Raw genomic sequence first — 18,851 nt, forward strand, 5'->3', positions numbered from 1 at the left:
TTTATACAAATTATTTTATATTTTGTATACATTATTTTAAAATTTAATTTATATGATTTATCTATTAAAAAAATATTTAATAAGAATTTATCAATTATGGTATGGTATGAATAAACAGAAATATTTAAAGAATATTTATATCAATGACTATTTTAGAAGTCTAATCATATGTTAATAAAACTATTTTATTCTTTAGTTATTTGAATTGAAAATTACTTTTCTAATATTTAAATTTATTATTTTTATTTATATTGAATAATTATTATTTATTACATATAACAAGCAAAATTTAATCACTTAATTAACATAAAACTATTAAGAAATAACTATAGTGAATTTTGAACAATACACAATACAAGTAAAAAAAATTCAGTTTTTCTCGCAGTGCTCAATCACCATGTGATTCAAATTGAGAATGATTGACTTAATCATCCATAGTTTTATGTACACAAAATGTGTCAAATGTATTGTTATCATTGTTATCATTGAAGTCAATATTTGAGACAACATATGTACAACAACCCAAGGAACATACTTACTCCCTAGCTATTTTTTCTTTCTTTTTCCAAAAGATGTGCTATGTTTCATTACATGATTGAATGACTTTGGAAGCACAACTAATTTTGAGAACCTATAATACTTTGATTAATTAATATTGTATCAACATGGCTAAAGTTAAGTAGAAAAGATATTGTCAATGTAAAAAATGTATACCATAACAAGTAGTGTATGCTTAATCTTTTATAATATGCATATGTAATTTGTTACGCATGCAAACATGAATGCATTTGAGAAAATAATTTGTTAATTCCCAAAATCAAATGAAAAGCTAAATTGTAAATAAATTAAACGGAACATTTTCATAATTAGTAAATTTATTTAAATTTAAAATACCTGGTTTGAAAAGAGTTTGTTTTTAAAAAACTATTTGTTTAAAATTTGATTGCATCGCTAAATAAGTAAAAAAACTAGTTTTTAAGACTAAGCATATTAACAAATACATAAAAAAAATTAAAAAAAAATATCATTACAGAATTACTTATTTTAATAAATAATTTTATTCCATTAAATAATAAATAATATTAAAAATATAGTATAGGTTTTCAACAATATAATAATATAACAATAATAACATTTCTATTAATAATAATCTATCACATAACAAATATTGTATGATATATACTCAATACAAATCTTGTATCATGTCCATATGTAATTTGTTACACATGCAAACATCTCTGCATGTGGAAAATTAATTTTTTAGTCCAGCAAAATCAAAATGAGAAGTCAAATTATAAATATAAAATTAATTGAACCTCATGATAGAGATAATATGTTCTTTTTTATTTGTTAGAACAAAGAAAATGAAGCATGACATAAATACAAAGTATGTGAACTATTATCGATACAAATTATCAATTGTTAATAGTTCTATCTTATTAGAGCTCATTGCAAAAGTAATTGTGTTCATTAATCAATCATGTTATAAATACAAAGCATTTGTATTTACAATATACTAATGATTGATATTAATGTGAATGCATAGTAACACCCAAAGTTATCTTAAATATTAAGATGTCTTTAGATACCTGGATTGAACTGCAATTGGTACAGAGGTATTATTGGTGTCATTTGCTAAGGCGAGACTAGCTTGACAATCCTTTAATAGTTTCACACATGAATTACAATTATATTTGATACGACATTGACACCTTCAAGAGTAAGTAAATAATGCAATTGAATATTATTTGTTAAGATTTGGAATAAGTAGACAATCACACAAAATGGATAAATTGTTTTTTCAAAACATCCATAATTCACACAAAATTTAGATGTCCTCATTGTGAAACCTCCCAAAACCTTCTGTACAACTTCCTCTAAAGTGTCTAATGAAATATTTAAAAATGTATTCATGACATCACGAACACTACTTCCATTCTCGAGAAAAATATACTCTTGAGGACGCTTGTTTGTACTACCAGCATGCAACTCAAAAACTGTGGGTGACACAACCTACTTTCATCAACAAAACAAAATTTAATTCATGACATTTAACATAATAATGATTACCATAGTTTTATATTTACTTGTAATGTAGTTGCATTTGTCCATAATTTTCAAAAAAATTAACAACAGTCACTGTAATTTAAAATCTAACCTACAACTAAAGAATAAATACATATTCATTTACTTACCTCAACCTTGTTACAAACTTCACAATAACACATAATTCCAACGCGAAAAACAACTCCCAAAAGCCCTATAGATTTCACGTACAAAAAAAACACATATTTTTGGCATGAATGTATACATTAAAAACTTAAAAACAACATATATAAAAATTGAAAATAATAATACTTTGAAGCTAAAAACATATTTCACAAGTAGTCCTTCTAAAATCCCAGAAGATAAAAGATTTTTTAACTTGGAAGACAACTTTTTTCCCATAAAACCTTTAGAAGATGTCATCGGTTTTGAAATAGTAATAATAGAACCATTATTTCTTTCTTTATCAACACCATTACTCTTAACATTACTAATTTCTAATTTTTTTAATGTTGACTGTATAGTCTTTTCCTTTCTATCTAGTATGACTCATAAAGATAAGCCAATTTAATGTTGACTGTATTGTCTATTTCCTTTCTATCTAGTATGACACATAAAGATAAGCCAATTTTTGTAACAATCACAATCTCATTATATATTATACAATTCACATATATATTATTTTCATCACCATAAATTTTAAATGTAGATAACATAATCACATACATTATAAATCTAGATAATGAAAATAATAACATACACTCTCTACTTCAAAATTCAAGAACAAAAAATTATCAATTATATATTCTATAATATTAGGTTAATTTGTCACACTTCATGTTTATCAAAATACACACATAGAATATCACACTGTATATTAACACATAATCCATCAAATACAATATTTATACCTTTATTTTATATTAAATTATTATTTTATTATTTTATGAATTTATTTCTTTAAAATGTTTCACCAACCCTTCTTTTATATATAAAAAAATTATTTAGAATGAAAACTTATAACTCAAAATTTTTTTTATTACATTTTTAAATTAATATTTTACATTTATTATAATATTAATATGTTATTATAACTTCATTAATAAGTCAGTTTATGTTTCAAAATAATATTAATTATTTATTTGAACAAACAAGTATTAAAATATATTGAAACATCATATATATATATATTTTATGTCTCTACATCATAATAAAAACTTCAACACCCATTAAATTATATAAATATTATTAAAATATGTATCAAAGTGAAAATTATATAATTTTGATAAATTGTATTTTTATGTTCATGGTGAAACATTGAGTTCTAATAATTTAAATCTTAATTTTTCAAACTTTGAAAAGAAACTAAATATGTAACTTTAAATTTATGTTTTTTTTTCACAATATCAATTATGACTTTTATTTATAAACATTTTAAAAATACTAAAATGAACTATTTTGCACATTGTCTTAATTACCATGTTAATGTATCTATAAAAAAACTTCACTAAAAACATAATCATCAAACTCATGTAAAGAAAACATGTAATCACATTAATTTCATATTTCATTTTAGAATAATAAGAGATTATTTCATATTTCATATTGTTACACATGCAAACATCTCTGCATGTGAAAAAATAATTTTTTTAGTCCAGCAAAATCAAAATGAGATGCCAAATTATAAATATAAAATTATTTGAACCTCATGATAGATATAATATGTTTTTTTTTATTTGTTAGAACAAAGAAAATGAAGCGTGACATAAATACAAAGTATGTGAACTATTATCGATACAAATTATCAATTGTTAATAGCTCTATTTTATTAGAGAGCATTGCAAAAGTAAGTGTCTTTATTAATGAATCATGCTATAAATACAAAGCATTTGTATTCACAATATACTAATGATTGATATTAATGTGAATGCATAGTAACACCCAAAGTTATCTTAAATATTAAGATGTCTTTAGATACCTGGATTGAACTGCAATTGGTACAGAGGTATTACTGGTGTCATTTGCTAAGGCGAGACTAGCTTGACAATCCTTTAATAGTTCCACACATGAATTACAAATAATTTTGATACGACCTTGACACCTTCAAGAGTAAATAATGTAATTGAATATTATTTGTTAAGATTTGGAATAAGTAGACAATCACACAATATGGGTAAAAGAAAAAATTCAAAACCTCTACAATTCGCACAAAACTTAGATGTCCTCATTGTGAAACCTCTCAAAACCTATTGTACAACGTCCACTAAAGTGTCTAATGGAATATTTAAAAATGTATTCATGAAATCACGAAGACTACTTCCATTCTCGAAAAAAAATATACTCCTGAGGACGCTTGTTTGTACTACCAGCATGCAACTCAAAAACTGTGGGTGACACAACCTACTTCCATCAACCAAACAAAATTTAATTTATGACATTTAACATAATAATGATTACCATAGTTTTATATTTACTTGTAATGTAGTTGTATTTGTCCATAATTTTCAAAAAAATTAACAACAGTCACTGTAATTTAAAATCTAACTTACAACTAAAGAATAAATACATATTCATTCACTTACCTCAACCTTGTTACAAATTTCACAATAACACAAAATTTCAACGCCAAAAACAACTCCCAAAAGCCCTATAGATTTCACGTACAAAAAAAACACGTATTTTTGGCATGACTGTATACATTAAAAAACTAAAAACAACATATATAAAAATTGAAAAGAATAATACTTTGAAGCTAAAAACATATTTCAGAAGTAGTCCTTCTAGAATCCCAGAAGATAAAAGATTTTTTAACTTGGAAGACAACTTTTTTCCCATAAAACCTTTAGAAGATGTCATCGGATTTGAAATAGTAATAATAGAACCATTATTTCTTTCTTTATCAACACCATTACTCTTAACATTGCTATCACCATTTTCTAACTTTTTGAATGTTGATTGTATAGCCTTTATTGGGGTTTCCAACTTGCAACCCAAAATTGGAACAATCTTATTATTGTCACCTTTCTCCTTAACCTTATCATTATCACTAACAGGTTGCATTTGCATAACTCCGGTCTCAAGGTCATTATTCTTGTGTTCCTTTTCACCTTCATTTTGCACTTGGCTTTTAGTTTCACCACTCTCTCGCTCATTTTCACAAACAACAAACATTTTGTTTCGTCACGCACTTCACTTTGAAGTTTCTTTGCATCCACCAAATCACTCTTTACTTCCTTTCTCATTTAAAGCAGCAAAAACATTTTCAGCAGTTTTCACCAAACTTCTGAGGTTTTTAATTTTTGGTAAATCAGATTTTTGGTATCGCCTGTGAAAGGAATTGGTAAAGACCTGAACCAAATTTTGGGTCTTTTTCGATTGAGTTCGACCTAGAGAATCACATATTTGTGATTGTGCCTTCATAGCAAAGTTAAATTCCCTCTTTAAACCAGTGTGAACTGATTCCACAAAGTGTTCTGAATTTGTATCATTTGCATTCAGGCGTGGATACAAAATCAACTCGACAATGACCTGAGATTTGAAGTGATGTGATTAAAAGTAATTGTAAATGTTATAAGATTGTAAGGGTGTGTACATGCATGCAATAGAAAAAAACACAAGAAAAAAATTAGGCTTTAAAGAAGAATTAGGAGATTTGAGAATTGAATTTTTTGAAAGTACGAGGAATAAAAAAGAGAGAGAATGGAGACAAAGAAATGTTGCTTACCTCAAAGAAGACGAAGAAAGAAAGAGTGTTGGATTTATCCAAAACTTAAGAGTAACCTTACCACCATAGAGTCTTGTATTTTTATTCTCCTTTCTCTCTGTCCTGTCTTCGTCTGTCTTCTCGTCTTCTCTCTTGTATTTTGTACAAATTATTTTATATTTTTTATACATTATTTTAAATTTAATTTATATGATTTATCTGTGAAATATATATATATATATATATATATATATAAGAATTTATCTATGGTATGGTATCAATAAATAGAAATATAAAAATAAATTTATAATTATATATCTTTTAAAGAATATTTATATCAATGATTCTTTTAAAATTTATTTTTTATGTATTAGTTTCAAAAAATTATACATTAATAACTTAAAATCACCTTTAGATATATTTTTTGTTATTATTATTAAAGTTGATAACCTTTTAATATATGTAATAACAATTTAGTTTTTTTAAATTATAATGTTTTTTATATTTAGAGAACATGAGGAGACATGATAAAATAAAATAAAAATAAGAGAAGAAAAAAAAATCTAAGTAATGTAATAAAACATATTGAACTTTATTTAAAAATCTTTTCTTTATATACAACATTGTCTATTTCCTTTCTATCTAGTATGACACACAAAGATGAACCAATTTTTGTAACAATCACAAATCTGATGATATAATACAGTTGACATATAGATTATTTTCATCACCACAAATTTTAAATGTAGATAACACACATAATCACATACATTATAAATCTAGATAGTGAAAATAATAACATACTCTAACTACTTCAAAATTCAAGAACAAAAAATTATCAATTATATATTATTTAATATTAGGTTAATTTGTCACACTTCTTGTTTATCAAAAACACACACATATAAAGTATATCACACTCTATATTATTACATAGTCCATCAAAATCAATATTTATACCTTTATTTTATAACTCAAACAATATATATCAATATTTCACCAACCCTTCTTTTATATATACAAAATTTGCTAGAATGAAAACTTATAACTCAAACAATTTTTTATTACATTTTTTAAATTAATATTTTACATTTATTATAATATTAATATTTTATTCAAATAAGTCAGTTTATGTTTCAAAATAATATTAATTATTTATTTGAACAAGATAAGTATACAATATATTGAAACATCATATATATTTTGTCTCTACTTCATAATAAAAACTTCAACACCCATTAAATTATATAAATATTATTAAAATATGTATTAAAGTGAAAATGATATAATTTTGGTAAATTGTATTTTTATGTTAAACATTGAGTTCTAATAATTTAAATCTTAATTTTTCAAACGGTGAAAAAAACCTAAATATGTAACTTTAAATTAATGTTTTTTTTTTCATAATATCAATTAGACTTTCATCTATAAACATTTAAAAAATACAACAATGAACTATTTTGCACATTGTCTTAATTACAATGTTAACATATGTATAAAAAAGCTTCACTAAAAACATAATCATCAAACTCATGTAAAGAAAACATTTAATCACATTAATTTCATATGTCATTTTAGAATAATAAGAGATTATTTGAATTTAAAAAAAAAATTCATATAAAATACTCATTGAAAATAAATAGAATACTCATCAAACGAATTCTCTTCATTAAATTTGATATACGTAAATCCTAAAAATTACTTTCAATAAATATGTTTTTTTTCAAATTTCATTTTAATAACCCCACAACTATGCAAAATGAATAAAAATTTATCTTAAAACAATGCTTTTATATTTAGTTATTTTAGGAGAATATGTTCTTACATCAGATTTTGGAGGCACACCTTATACATGAGGTTTTACTATAAGAAAGATAACAAATGATTGGAACAATTTTGAACATTAATGAGCTATGCATCTAAGTTAGAGTGTACTATTATTACTTAGTATATGTATATACTCAATAAGTAAATCAATTGAAAATTTTGATTGAAATAATCTCAAACATAATTATTGTCAAATATATTCATTTATAATTTAGACGGTTATATGATTAATATATTTATTTATTAAATTTAGTAAAAAAATTATTCTAATGGATAAAAATATTTTAGAAGTTTAATCATATGTTAATAAAATAATTTTATTCTTTAGATATTTGAAATAAAAATTACTTTTCTAATATTTAAATTTATTATTATTATTTATATTGAATAATTATTATTTATTACATATAAATGCAAAATTTAATCACTTAATTGACGTAAAACTATTAAGAAATAACTATAATGATTTTTTAACAATACACAATACAAGTAAACAAAAACTCAGCTTTTGTCGCAGTACCCAATAACCATGTGATTCAAATTGAGAAGAATTGACCTAATCATCCATTGTTTAATGTACAACAAACATTTTGTTTCGTCACACACTTGACTTTTAAGTTTCTTTGAGGATGTGAACATATTTCACAAGCAGTCCTCGTAGAATCCCAAAAGATAAAAGGTTTTTTAACTTGGAAGACAACTTTTTTCCCATAAAACCTTTGAAATAGTAATAATAGAACCTTTATTTCTTTGTTTATCAACACCATTACTTTTAACATTGCTATCACCATTTTCTAACTTTTTTTAATGTTGATTGTATAGTCTTTATTGGGGTTTCCAACTGGCAACTCAAATTTGGAACCTTTCTCCTTAACCTTATCATTATCACTAACAGGTTGCATTTGCATAACTCCAGTCTCAAGGTCATTACTCTTACGTTCCTTTTCACCTTCATTTTGCGCTTGGCTTTTAGTATATCACTCTTGAGCTCCTATTCACAAACAACAAACATTTTGTTTCGTCACACACTTCACTTTTAAGTTTCTTTGCATCCACCAAATCATTATATACTTCTTTCTCATTTAAAGCAACACAAATATTTTCAGTAGTTTTCACCAAACTTCTGAGGATTTTAATTTTTGGTAAATCAGATTTTTTGTATCGCCTGTGGAGAAATTGGTAAAGACCTGAACCAAATTTTGGGTCTTTATCGATCGAGTTCGACCTAGAGAATCACATATTTGTGATTGTGCCTTCAAAGCAAAGTTAAATTCCCTCTCTAAACCAGTCTGAACTGATTCCACAAAGTGTTTTGAATTTGTATCATTTGCATTCAGGCGTGGATACAAAATCAATCCGACAAAGGTCTGAGATTTGAAGTGATATGATTAAAAGTAATTGTAAATGTTATAAGATTGTAAGGGTCAATAGAAAAAAGAACAAGAAAAAAATCAGGGTTCAAAGAGGAATTAGGAGATTTGAGAATTGGATTTTGTGAAAGAACGAGAAATAAAAAAGACAGAGAATGGAGACAAAGAGTTGAGACAAAGAAATGTTGCTTACCTAAAAGAAGACGAAGAAAGAAAGAGTGTTGGATTTATCCAAAACTTAAGAGTAACCTTACCACCATAGAGTCTTGTATTTTTATTCTCCTTTCTCTCTGTCCTGTCTTTGTCTGTCTTCTCGTCTTCTCTCTTGTATTTTGTACAAATTATTTTATATATTTTATACATTATTTTAAAATTTAATTTATATAATTTATCTATTAATATATATATATATATTTAATAAGAATTTATCAATTATGGTATGGTATCAATAAATATAAATATAAAAATAAATTTGTAATTATATATCTTTTAAAGAATATTTATATCTATGATTATTTTAAAATTTAATTTTTATGTATTAATTTCAAAAAATTATACATTAATAAGTTAAAATCACTTTTAGATATATTTTTTGTTATTATTATTAAAGTTGATAACCTTTTAACATATGTAATAACAATTTAGTTTTGTTAAATTATAATGTTTTTTATATTTAGAGAACATGAGGAGACATGATAAAATAAAATAAAAATAAGAGAAGAAAAAAAAATCTAAGTAATGTAATAACACATATTGATCTTTAGTTAAAAATCTTTTCTTTATATACAACATTGTCTATTTCCTTTCTATCTAGTATGACACATAAATATGAGTCAATTTTTGTAACAATCACAAATCTCATGATATAATACAATTCACATCTAGATTATTTTCATCACCACAAATTTTAAATGTAGATAACATGCATAATCACATACATTATAAATCTAGATAATGAAAATAATAGCATACCCTCTCTACTTCAAAATTCAAGAACAAAAAATTATCAATTATATATTCTTTAATATTAGGTTAATTTGTCCCACTTCATGTTTATCAAACTACACACATAAAGTATATCACACCCTATATTAGCACATAATCCATAAAAACAATATTTATACCTTTATTTTATATTAAATTATTATTTTATGAATTTATTTCTTTAAAATGTTTCACCAACCCGTCTTTTATATATAAAAAAATTTGTTAGAATGAAAACTTATAACTGAAACAATTTTTTATTACATTTTTTAAATTAATAATTTACATTTATTATAATATTAATATGTTATTATAATTTTATTCAAATAAGTCAGTTTATGTTTCAAAATAATATTAATTATTTATTTGAATAAGATAAGTATTAAAATATATTGAAACATCATATATATTTTAATTTCTCTACATCATAATAAAAACTTCAACACCCATTAAATTATATAAATATTATTAAAATATGTATTATATTGAAAATTATATAATTTTGATAAATTGTATTTTTATGTTCATGGTGAAACATTGAGTTCTAATAATTTAAATCTTAATTTTTCAAACTTAAAAAAAAAAACTAAATATGTAACTTTAAATTTATGGTTTTTTTTTCATAATATCAATTAGACTTTTATCTATAAACATTTCAAAAATACAACAATGAACTATTTTGCCCATTGTCTTAATTACAATGTTAACATAGGTATAAAAAAAAACTTCCCTAAAATCATAATTATCAAACTCACGTAGAGAAAACATCTAATCACATAAATTTCATATGTCATTTTAGAATAATAAGAGATTATTTGAGTTTAAAAACAATACTCATTGAAAATAAATAGAATATTCATCAAACGAATCCTCTTCATTAAATTTAAAATACGTAAATCCTAAAAATTACTTTCAATAAATGTTATTTTCAAATTTCATTTTAATAACCTCACCACTATGCAAAATGAATAAAAATTCATCTTAAAACAATACTGATATATTAAGTTATTTTAGGAGAATATGTTCTTACATGAGATTTTGGAGGCACACCTTATACATGAAGTTTTACTATAACAAAGATAGCAAATGGTTGGAACAATTTTGAATGCTGATGAGATATACATCTAAATTAGGGTGAACTATTATTACTTAGTATATTTTTATATTCAATAAGTAAATCGGTTGAAAATTTTGATTAAAATAATCTCAAACATAATTATTGTCAAATATATTCATTCATAATTTAGACGGTTGTATGATTAATATATTTATTTAATAAATTTAGTAAAAAAAAATTCTAATGGATAAAAATAGTTTAGAAGTCTAATGATAGGTTAATAAAACTATTTCATTCTTTAGTTATTTGAAGTAAAAATTACTTTTCTAATATTTAAATTTATTATTATTATTTATATTGAATAATTATTATTTATTACATATAATAAGAAAAATTTAATCACTTAATTAAAAATTTAGAAAATAAAATTATTTATCACATTTATGAATTAATAGAGATCTAATTTTGGATTGTTTAGATTAAGTTCGACCTTAAAAAAAATTAAACTTCATATATATCATTGTTTCTTTTTTGACAAAATTTATTTTTAGACTTATATAAACTTCATACAACTTCACAAAAGTATTCTAAATTTGTATCATTTGCTACATCGTAGGTATAATATCTGTCAACAAAATCTTAAAATTTGAAATTATTTAATTAAAAACTATTGTGAAAATTATAATATTACAATAAAATAATGTGTATAATTGGAGAAAGTAAAAGCAAATAATTTAGATTTAAAGAAAAATTATGAGCTTTGAGAATTGGATTTGAAGAAAAGAAAATAAAAAGAAAAAGTCACTTGCTTTGCTTTGAATAAGATAAAGAAAATATGTTTGATTAACTTCAAGTATTCTTTCACTTCTCCTTTTCTCTCACTTCTCTTAGTATTTGATTTATTAAGGTAAAGAAATATGGCTTAATATTGTGTATTAATTTTTATGTATTATTTTAAAATTTAATGTACATAAGCTATCATATGTATTAAAAATTTATCGAAGAAATCAATGAATAAAAAATTAAACTATATTAAATTAATAATTATATATCTTTCAAAAAAATATTTATATCAAATCTTATTTTAAATTTAGTTTTTATGTATTTGTTTTAGAAAAAAATATGTATTAGTAAATAAAAGTCATTTTAAATATCATTTTATTATTATAATTGTTGATAAACTTTGATTGATATATATATATATATATATATATATATATATAATATTGTTTAAAATATAATAGTAGAGAAAAAAGGATTTTAAATATTTCAATTGGAATTAACTTTATAAAATATGTTATGTTTTATTAAATCATAATTTTCATTTAATATATACAAAACAGATAAAATTATATTAAAATTTATAAATTTTAACAAAAATTAAATAAATAGGAAATATGAAGTTTTTTAAACATTTTTAGTTGTCAATCATGAATAAACTTAGAAAGAAAGTAAAAACTATGAACGGTTAACATATAGTGAGAATGATAAAAAAAATGCAATACACTTAATCAAACTAATGCTTGTAAATCACATCAATTAAAAAAACTTTAAACAAAATACTTTCTTTTAAAAAAAAAAGATTTTGTCAATGAAGCAAACAAACTTTTCCATTATCATCAATTCAATGGAAATGATAAATGAACTTGACATACAACATGTTTTTTCTTAAAAGTTCACTGTATGTTTTGATGTCTACTGTTTTTAAATATAAGTTTATCATGCTAGCATGAACTTTTTATCTTTTTTTCTTATCCATAGTGCATATTTAAAGATGTGTTCTGCCACACATCCACCAAAATCCAGAGAACACATTAGCAAATAAGGTCTCTAAATTAACATACTCAAAGTAAGATCTGCTTCAAAGTTGAGGAATTTGCTTCTGCAATAAGGAAGTCCCTTGAAAGATCATCATGTGATAATATTTCCAGTAGTTGTTGATCTGTAATGATGAGAATGAAAGTTAGTATAAGTAGAAGTAACAAATGAAAATCACAAGAAAACATGTGTTACAAACCTCTTCTTGTTCCAGTTTTGTAAACCCAAATTTACCAGTCCATATTGATTCAGCTTCAGCAGCAGAAGGTAGAACAAACCTTTTCACTTTTAATGATCCAAGCAAACCCTCAATACAAGAGAACAGGGATTGGAAGTAACCCTGAAAGAAAATCACATCACTCTCAGTGAGAACATGTCACACAATTGTATTTTACTTTTCCTAAAGAATATTAAACAACCTGTCCCTGAAAATCAGTAACAGTTGCCACCAAGGGAAGTTCTGCCAGTTCTGTTCCAAACACACGAAATACTCCAGCAGATACAACCACTTCACTGCAAGAACATGAAGCACGCCCAACATTCATAAATGCTTTCAAGCAAATTGAAAATGAGAAATATTGAACAAAAGAACACTCCACTTACTTGACAGTGAGTAACATACAGTACATCCCACTGAAGTCTTCACCTTGAATGTTCCTTCTGAGGAATTCAAATTAAAAAAACAAACTAGTTTTATCATATGTTCATATGAACATATCAGAAAAGAAAGTCAATAGAACAAATCAAGGTTGATTCTGCTTACCCAAAAAGCATTGTTGGAATGTAATCCGTGCCAGTTGTAGTATGAACTATTGGACTAAATCGCTCCTACAAGACATAAGTCCAATTCTAAGTAGTTAAATTGAAAACATGATAAATGTAATATTGGTATCAATGACCGAATATCACCACCAGTAACATGGTCGAATGTTTTCCTATGAAAAGATCAAACATCACACGTACTACATTGTTAGGAAACCAACGACTAATATTTTGTAGGGCGTAGTTAATCTAATCAAAAATATAAAATCTTATTTTAACATTAAGATTAACTTTGCAACTTACTCTAATACAGATCCAGAATCAAAGAATCCATAAAACCTTATAAATATGCAGTACACTCAAGGTAAAGATACATATTTATTGAACAGTATTTAATATTTTCACCTATTCTATACTGAATTCTAACTTAGACAAGTACGAGTAATACAGAGATAGTAATACACTCACATGAAAAATAGCAACAACTTTTGAAAGCAATTGTCTAGTCTCCTCAGATTTACCCACTTTCCAGTTCAGAAGCCTCCATTTTATATCAATACCAAGCCCAAATTCTAAACCTTTGTCATTGTATTTCTTTTTAATCAAACTCAAGAGGGGAATTGGAAGATTCTCTTCTCCACTAGCCACCAAATTCACCAAGGTAGTTTTAATATGCTCACAATCTGAACAGCAAAACCAATCCCCTTCAGGTAATTCCTGTAAAGCAACGCTAGTCAACAATTACATGCATTAAATAAAACACATAAGTAACTAAATAAACCTGAGGAGAAAAGAAGTATACAACACCTCTATGTTCTGCATATTATGATCCTTCAAACACCCAATATGATACTCTTTTCCACACTACAAACACACATTAATTAGTAATTTTATTTAAACAAATAAATCATAGTAAATAATGTGTTTATTAAGGCATCACAATTAGTATTTCTTATTCAACAACACCTGATCACAAATAATTACTGTTCGAGGTCCAAAGCTTGTACTGAAATCTTGGTCTCTGAAATATCAAGTGAAATATATCTTAAAGATAATCCAAAAGAATTTGGAGTAATGTAGAGAAAATACCAATGAGACACCTGTGATTGATGATATGTAATGTATTTGGATGTGGGTAATACTAGACTGATATTACTGTAATATTTTGTGTGTTAATTGTTATCATAGCAACAATACTAACACTATTGAGATGAGGGGTAAATATTAAATTAGAGAATATGATGAGACATCTTGGTTGTAAAGATACATTGATTTATCAAGTGGTGAAAAATTAATGAAGATTTCCTATAGTAAATTGATAGTAAGGCTACTTTATCATAAGACATGGACACATTTGATCTATACCTAAACAAAAACAAATTGTCATACATATTAAGTTGTTGACAAATGTTACTTTCTAAGTTTGTTTGATCTTCATTTTAGTCTTTCGAAAGCAATTAATCTTTATACATATATTGATTTTATTATATATTTAATTGAAATATTAATTGACCATTTTTTGACACAGGAACACATAAGTCTATAGGTAATAAAGTGGAAAGAAGCCAATATATTTCATAGAACAATATATGAAAAGTTTGTAATAACTTTTAAGTATAAATGAACTATTATGTTAGTTGAGTGTATAAATGAACCATTACACTATAAAATCAAGTATTTGTTAGACTATACATTTTATTATTATTGATCTAGTACAAAATATCCTAAGGGAGAATAAAAATCACACACTATTTATACATGTGTTCACAACAATCTCACTAAAAATAGAAAAATATATTACCTACACAATCCACATCCACCAAGTTCAAACTCTTTGACAATACGAATGCATCTTTGGTTTATCTGCTCTAAGGGATCAATGTCCTCAACTTGTTTTGCTGCCTTGTCATTTTCATTAAACTTGATACATTTGCTCTTTTGAAACAAATTCTGACAATACCTACAATACCAAGTACCACTTGGAACATATGGGAGAGGTACACAATCTACATCAAACAAAAATATCAAACTTTAATCCATCTAACACATAAAAATGTGTAAAAGTTGTGATGATGTCATAAATTCAAAAATCAATCTCAAGTTAATTGATATTGAACGAGAAGTATATATAAAGCATGTGAAAAAGTGATATGAGATAAACTAAATAATCTTCTATAAATATATATAATATTAATATATCGATAAATTACTAAAAATGGAAAAGAAAAAACTCACCTATGTGAAAAGCTCTTGGGCATCCATCACAACACAAAAGATTTCCTCCATCTCTACATATACTGCATAGGTCGTCATTATCATTGGTAGAAAATTTGCGACCTTGTGATAGGGAGATAGACAAATCATGGAGTGATAGTCCATTACATGTAAATATGTTCACATAGCTACAAAGAAATTAAAAAATTAAAAAATCATCTACCCGGAAAACTTATCATGCTACAAGAAAACAAATGGTAAGAAAAGATTAACCAAAGAATCATCTATTAAGTATTTTAACATATAGCTATTGAAAAAAAAATAACTATAACAAATTTCTAACAATACACAATACAAGTAAACAAAAACTCACGGCTTTCGTCGTGATGCCCAACCAGCATGTGCTTCAAATTGAGAAGGACTGACCTACTCATCCATTGTTTTTATGTACAGAAGAAGTGTGAGATGTATCATTATCATTAAATTCAATAATTAAGACAACATATGTACTACAACATAAGGAACATACCTTATTATTGCAACAACTACAAACAATTCCAAATCCCTTCTTGTAACCGGCTAATAAGTTCTGGGCACAAGACATAGAATATATTTAGAAAAGTTAAAAGTTAAAAAAAATTAATGTAAGTATAAGAAGACATTATTGATACAACCTTTCCATGGATATAATATCCTACTGTAGTTCCATCTGGCAATCCATCTTTCTCAAAGACTAGCTTATGCAAGCGCAAATCTCTTCCAAATTTTGAAAAATATAAAATATGATTATACATTTAATAAAAGGCTATAATTTAAAATGTTACTACATGAACAAAATCATACTTTTAAATCAATAAGATAATTTAATATGCACAACAAGAATACTTACTTCCTAGTTATTCTTCCTTTGCCCTTCTTCTGAGATGTATTATGTTTCATTCCATGATTTAATGAATTTGGAAGTACAACTAATTTTGGAGACCTGTAATAATTTATTAATGGATATTATATCAAGATGACAAAAAGTTAAATAGAAAAAAACTAGTCAACATAAAAAATGTATCACATAACAAATATTGTATGATAAATACTCAATACAAATCTTGTATTATGTGCATATGTAATTTGTTACGCATGCAAACAAACATGTCTGCATGTGGAAAAATAATTTTTTTAGTCCAACAAAATCAAATGAGAAGCCAAATTATAAATATAAAATTAATTGAACTTCATGATAGAGATAATATGTTTTTTTTTATTTGTCAAAACAAAGAAAATGAAGCATGACATAAATACAAAGTACGTGAACTATTATCGATACAAATTATCAATTGTTAATAACTCTAGTATTAGAGTTCTTTGCAAAAGTAATGAATCATACTATAAATACAAAGCATTTGTATTCACAATATACTAATGATTAATATTAATGTTAATGCATAGTAACACCAAAAAGTTGACTTAAATATTAAGATGTCTTGATACCTGGATTGAACTGCAATTGGTACAGAGGTATTATTGGTGTCATTTGCTAAGGTGAGACTAACTTGACAATCCTTTAATAGTTCCACACATGAATTACAGAATAATTTTGATACGACATTGACACCTTCAAGAGTAAATAAAGCAATTGAATATTATTTGTTAAGATTTGGAATAAGTAGACAATCACACAAAATGGGTAAAAAAAATTCAAACCTCTACAATTCACACAAAATTTAGATGTCCTCATTGTGAAATCTCCCAAAATCTTTTGTACAACTTCCTCTAAAGTGTCTAATGGAATATTCAAAAATGTATTCATGACATCACGAAGACTACTTCCATTCTCAAGAAAAATATACTCCGGAGGACGCTTGTTTGTACTACCAGCATGCAACTCAAAAATTGTGGGTGACACAACCTACTTCCATAAACAAAGCAAAAGTTAATCCGTGAGACATTTAACATAATATTGACTACCATAGTTTTATATTTACTTGTAATGTAATTGCATTTGTCCATAATTTTCAAAAAATTCAACAACAGTAATTGCAATTTAAAATCTAGCTTACAACTAAAGAATAAATACATATTCATTTACTTACCTCAACCTTCTTACAAACTTCACAATAACACAAAATTCCAACGCCAGAAACAACTCCCAAAAGCCCTATAGATTTCACCTAAAAAAACACGTATTTTTGTCATGAATGTATACATTAAAAAACTAAAAACATATATAAAAATTGGAAAGAATAATACCTTGATGCTGCGAACATATTTCACAAGTAGACCTTCTAGAATCCCAGAAGATAAAAGGTCTTTTAGCTTGGAAGGAAACTTTTTTTCCATAAAACCTTTAGAAGATGTCCTCGGAATTGAAATAGTAATAATAGAACCATTATTTCTTTCTTTATCAACACCATTACTCTTAACATTGCTATCACCTTTTTCTAAATTTTTCAATGTTGATTGTACAGCCTTTATTGGGGTTTCCAACTGGCAAGCCAAAATTGGAACAATCACATTATTGTCACCTTCCTCCTTAACCTTATCACTAACAGGTTGCATTTGCATAACCCCAGTCTTGAGTTCATCATTCTTGTGTTCCTTTTCACATTCATTCTGCACTTGGCTTTTAGTTCCATCACTCTTGTGCTCCTTTTCACTAACAACAAACATTGTTGTTTCATCACACACTTGACTAAGTTTCTTTGCATCCACCAAATCACTCTTTACTTCCTTCTCGTTTAAAGCAACACCATTTTTGTATTGCCTGTGAGAGGAATTGGTAGAGACCTGAACCAAATTTTGGGCCTTTTTCGACCGAGTTCGACCTAGAGAATCACATATTTGTGATTGTGACTTCATAGCAAAGTTAAATTCTCTCTTTAAACCAATGCGAACCCCATACGATTCAACAAAGTTTTCTGAATTTGTATCGTTCGCCATTCAGACGTGGATACAAAATCAAACGACAAAGGCCTGAGATTTGAAGTGATTAGAAGTAATTGTAAATGTTATAACATTGCAAGGGTGTGTGCACATGCAAGCTAGAAAAAAGCACAAGAAAAAAAATTAGGGTTTA

At 25.4% G+C, this 18,851-nt stretch overlaps 1 protein-coding gene across 1 annotated transcript; it reads right to left on the reverse strand.

Moving 5' to 3' along the window:
- Positions 1-12,747: 12,747 nt before the first annotated feature.
- Positions 12,748-18,503, reverse strand: LOC137833470 (uncharacterized). The gene is made up of 18 exons (XM_068641818.1): positions 18,026-18,503; positions 17,869-17,946; positions 17,480-17,684; positions 17,267-17,390; positions 16,671-16,763; positions 16,456-16,537; positions 16,311-16,370; positions 16,155-16,207; positions 15,803-15,969; positions 15,369-15,573; positions 14,534-14,588; positions 14,375-14,431; positions 14,036-14,284; positions 13,569-13,633; positions 13,409-13,465; positions 13,225-13,318; positions 13,005-13,145; positions 12,748-12,929 (listed from the first exon to the last, which is right to left on the reverse strand). The coding sequence occupies exons 1-18, from the start codon at positions 18,443-18,445 to the stop codon at positions 12,849-12,851; spliced, it is 2,286 nt and encodes a 761-aa protein (XP_068497919.1). The 5' UTR covers positions 18,446-18,503; the 3' UTR covers positions 12,748-12,848.
- Between the last annotated feature and the right edge of the window lie 348 nt (positions 18,504-18,851).

This window comes from Phaseolus vulgaris, chromosome 11, assembly GCF_000499845.2.
Source record: "Phaseolus vulgaris cultivar G19833 chromosome 11, P. vulgaris v2.0, whole genome shotgun sequence".
NCBI classification, from domain to species: Eukaryota; Viridiplantae; Streptophyta; class Magnoliopsida; order Fabales; family Fabaceae; genus Phaseolus; species Phaseolus vulgaris.

Coding starts and splice junctions, on each gene's coding strand:
- LOC137833470 (XM_068641818.1), bottom strand. CDS start 18,445: ATGTTTGTTGTTAGTGAAAAGGAGCACAAGAGTGATGGAACTAAAAGC. Junction 14,432..14,533: donor CAGTAATTATTTGTGATCAG/GTGTTGTTGAAT, acceptor GTGTGTTTGTAG/TGTGGAAAAGAGTATCATAT. Junction 13,634..14,035: donor AAGTTGTTGCTATTTTTCAT/GTGAGTGTATTA, acceptor TATGTCTTGTAG/GAGCGATTTAGTCCAATAGT.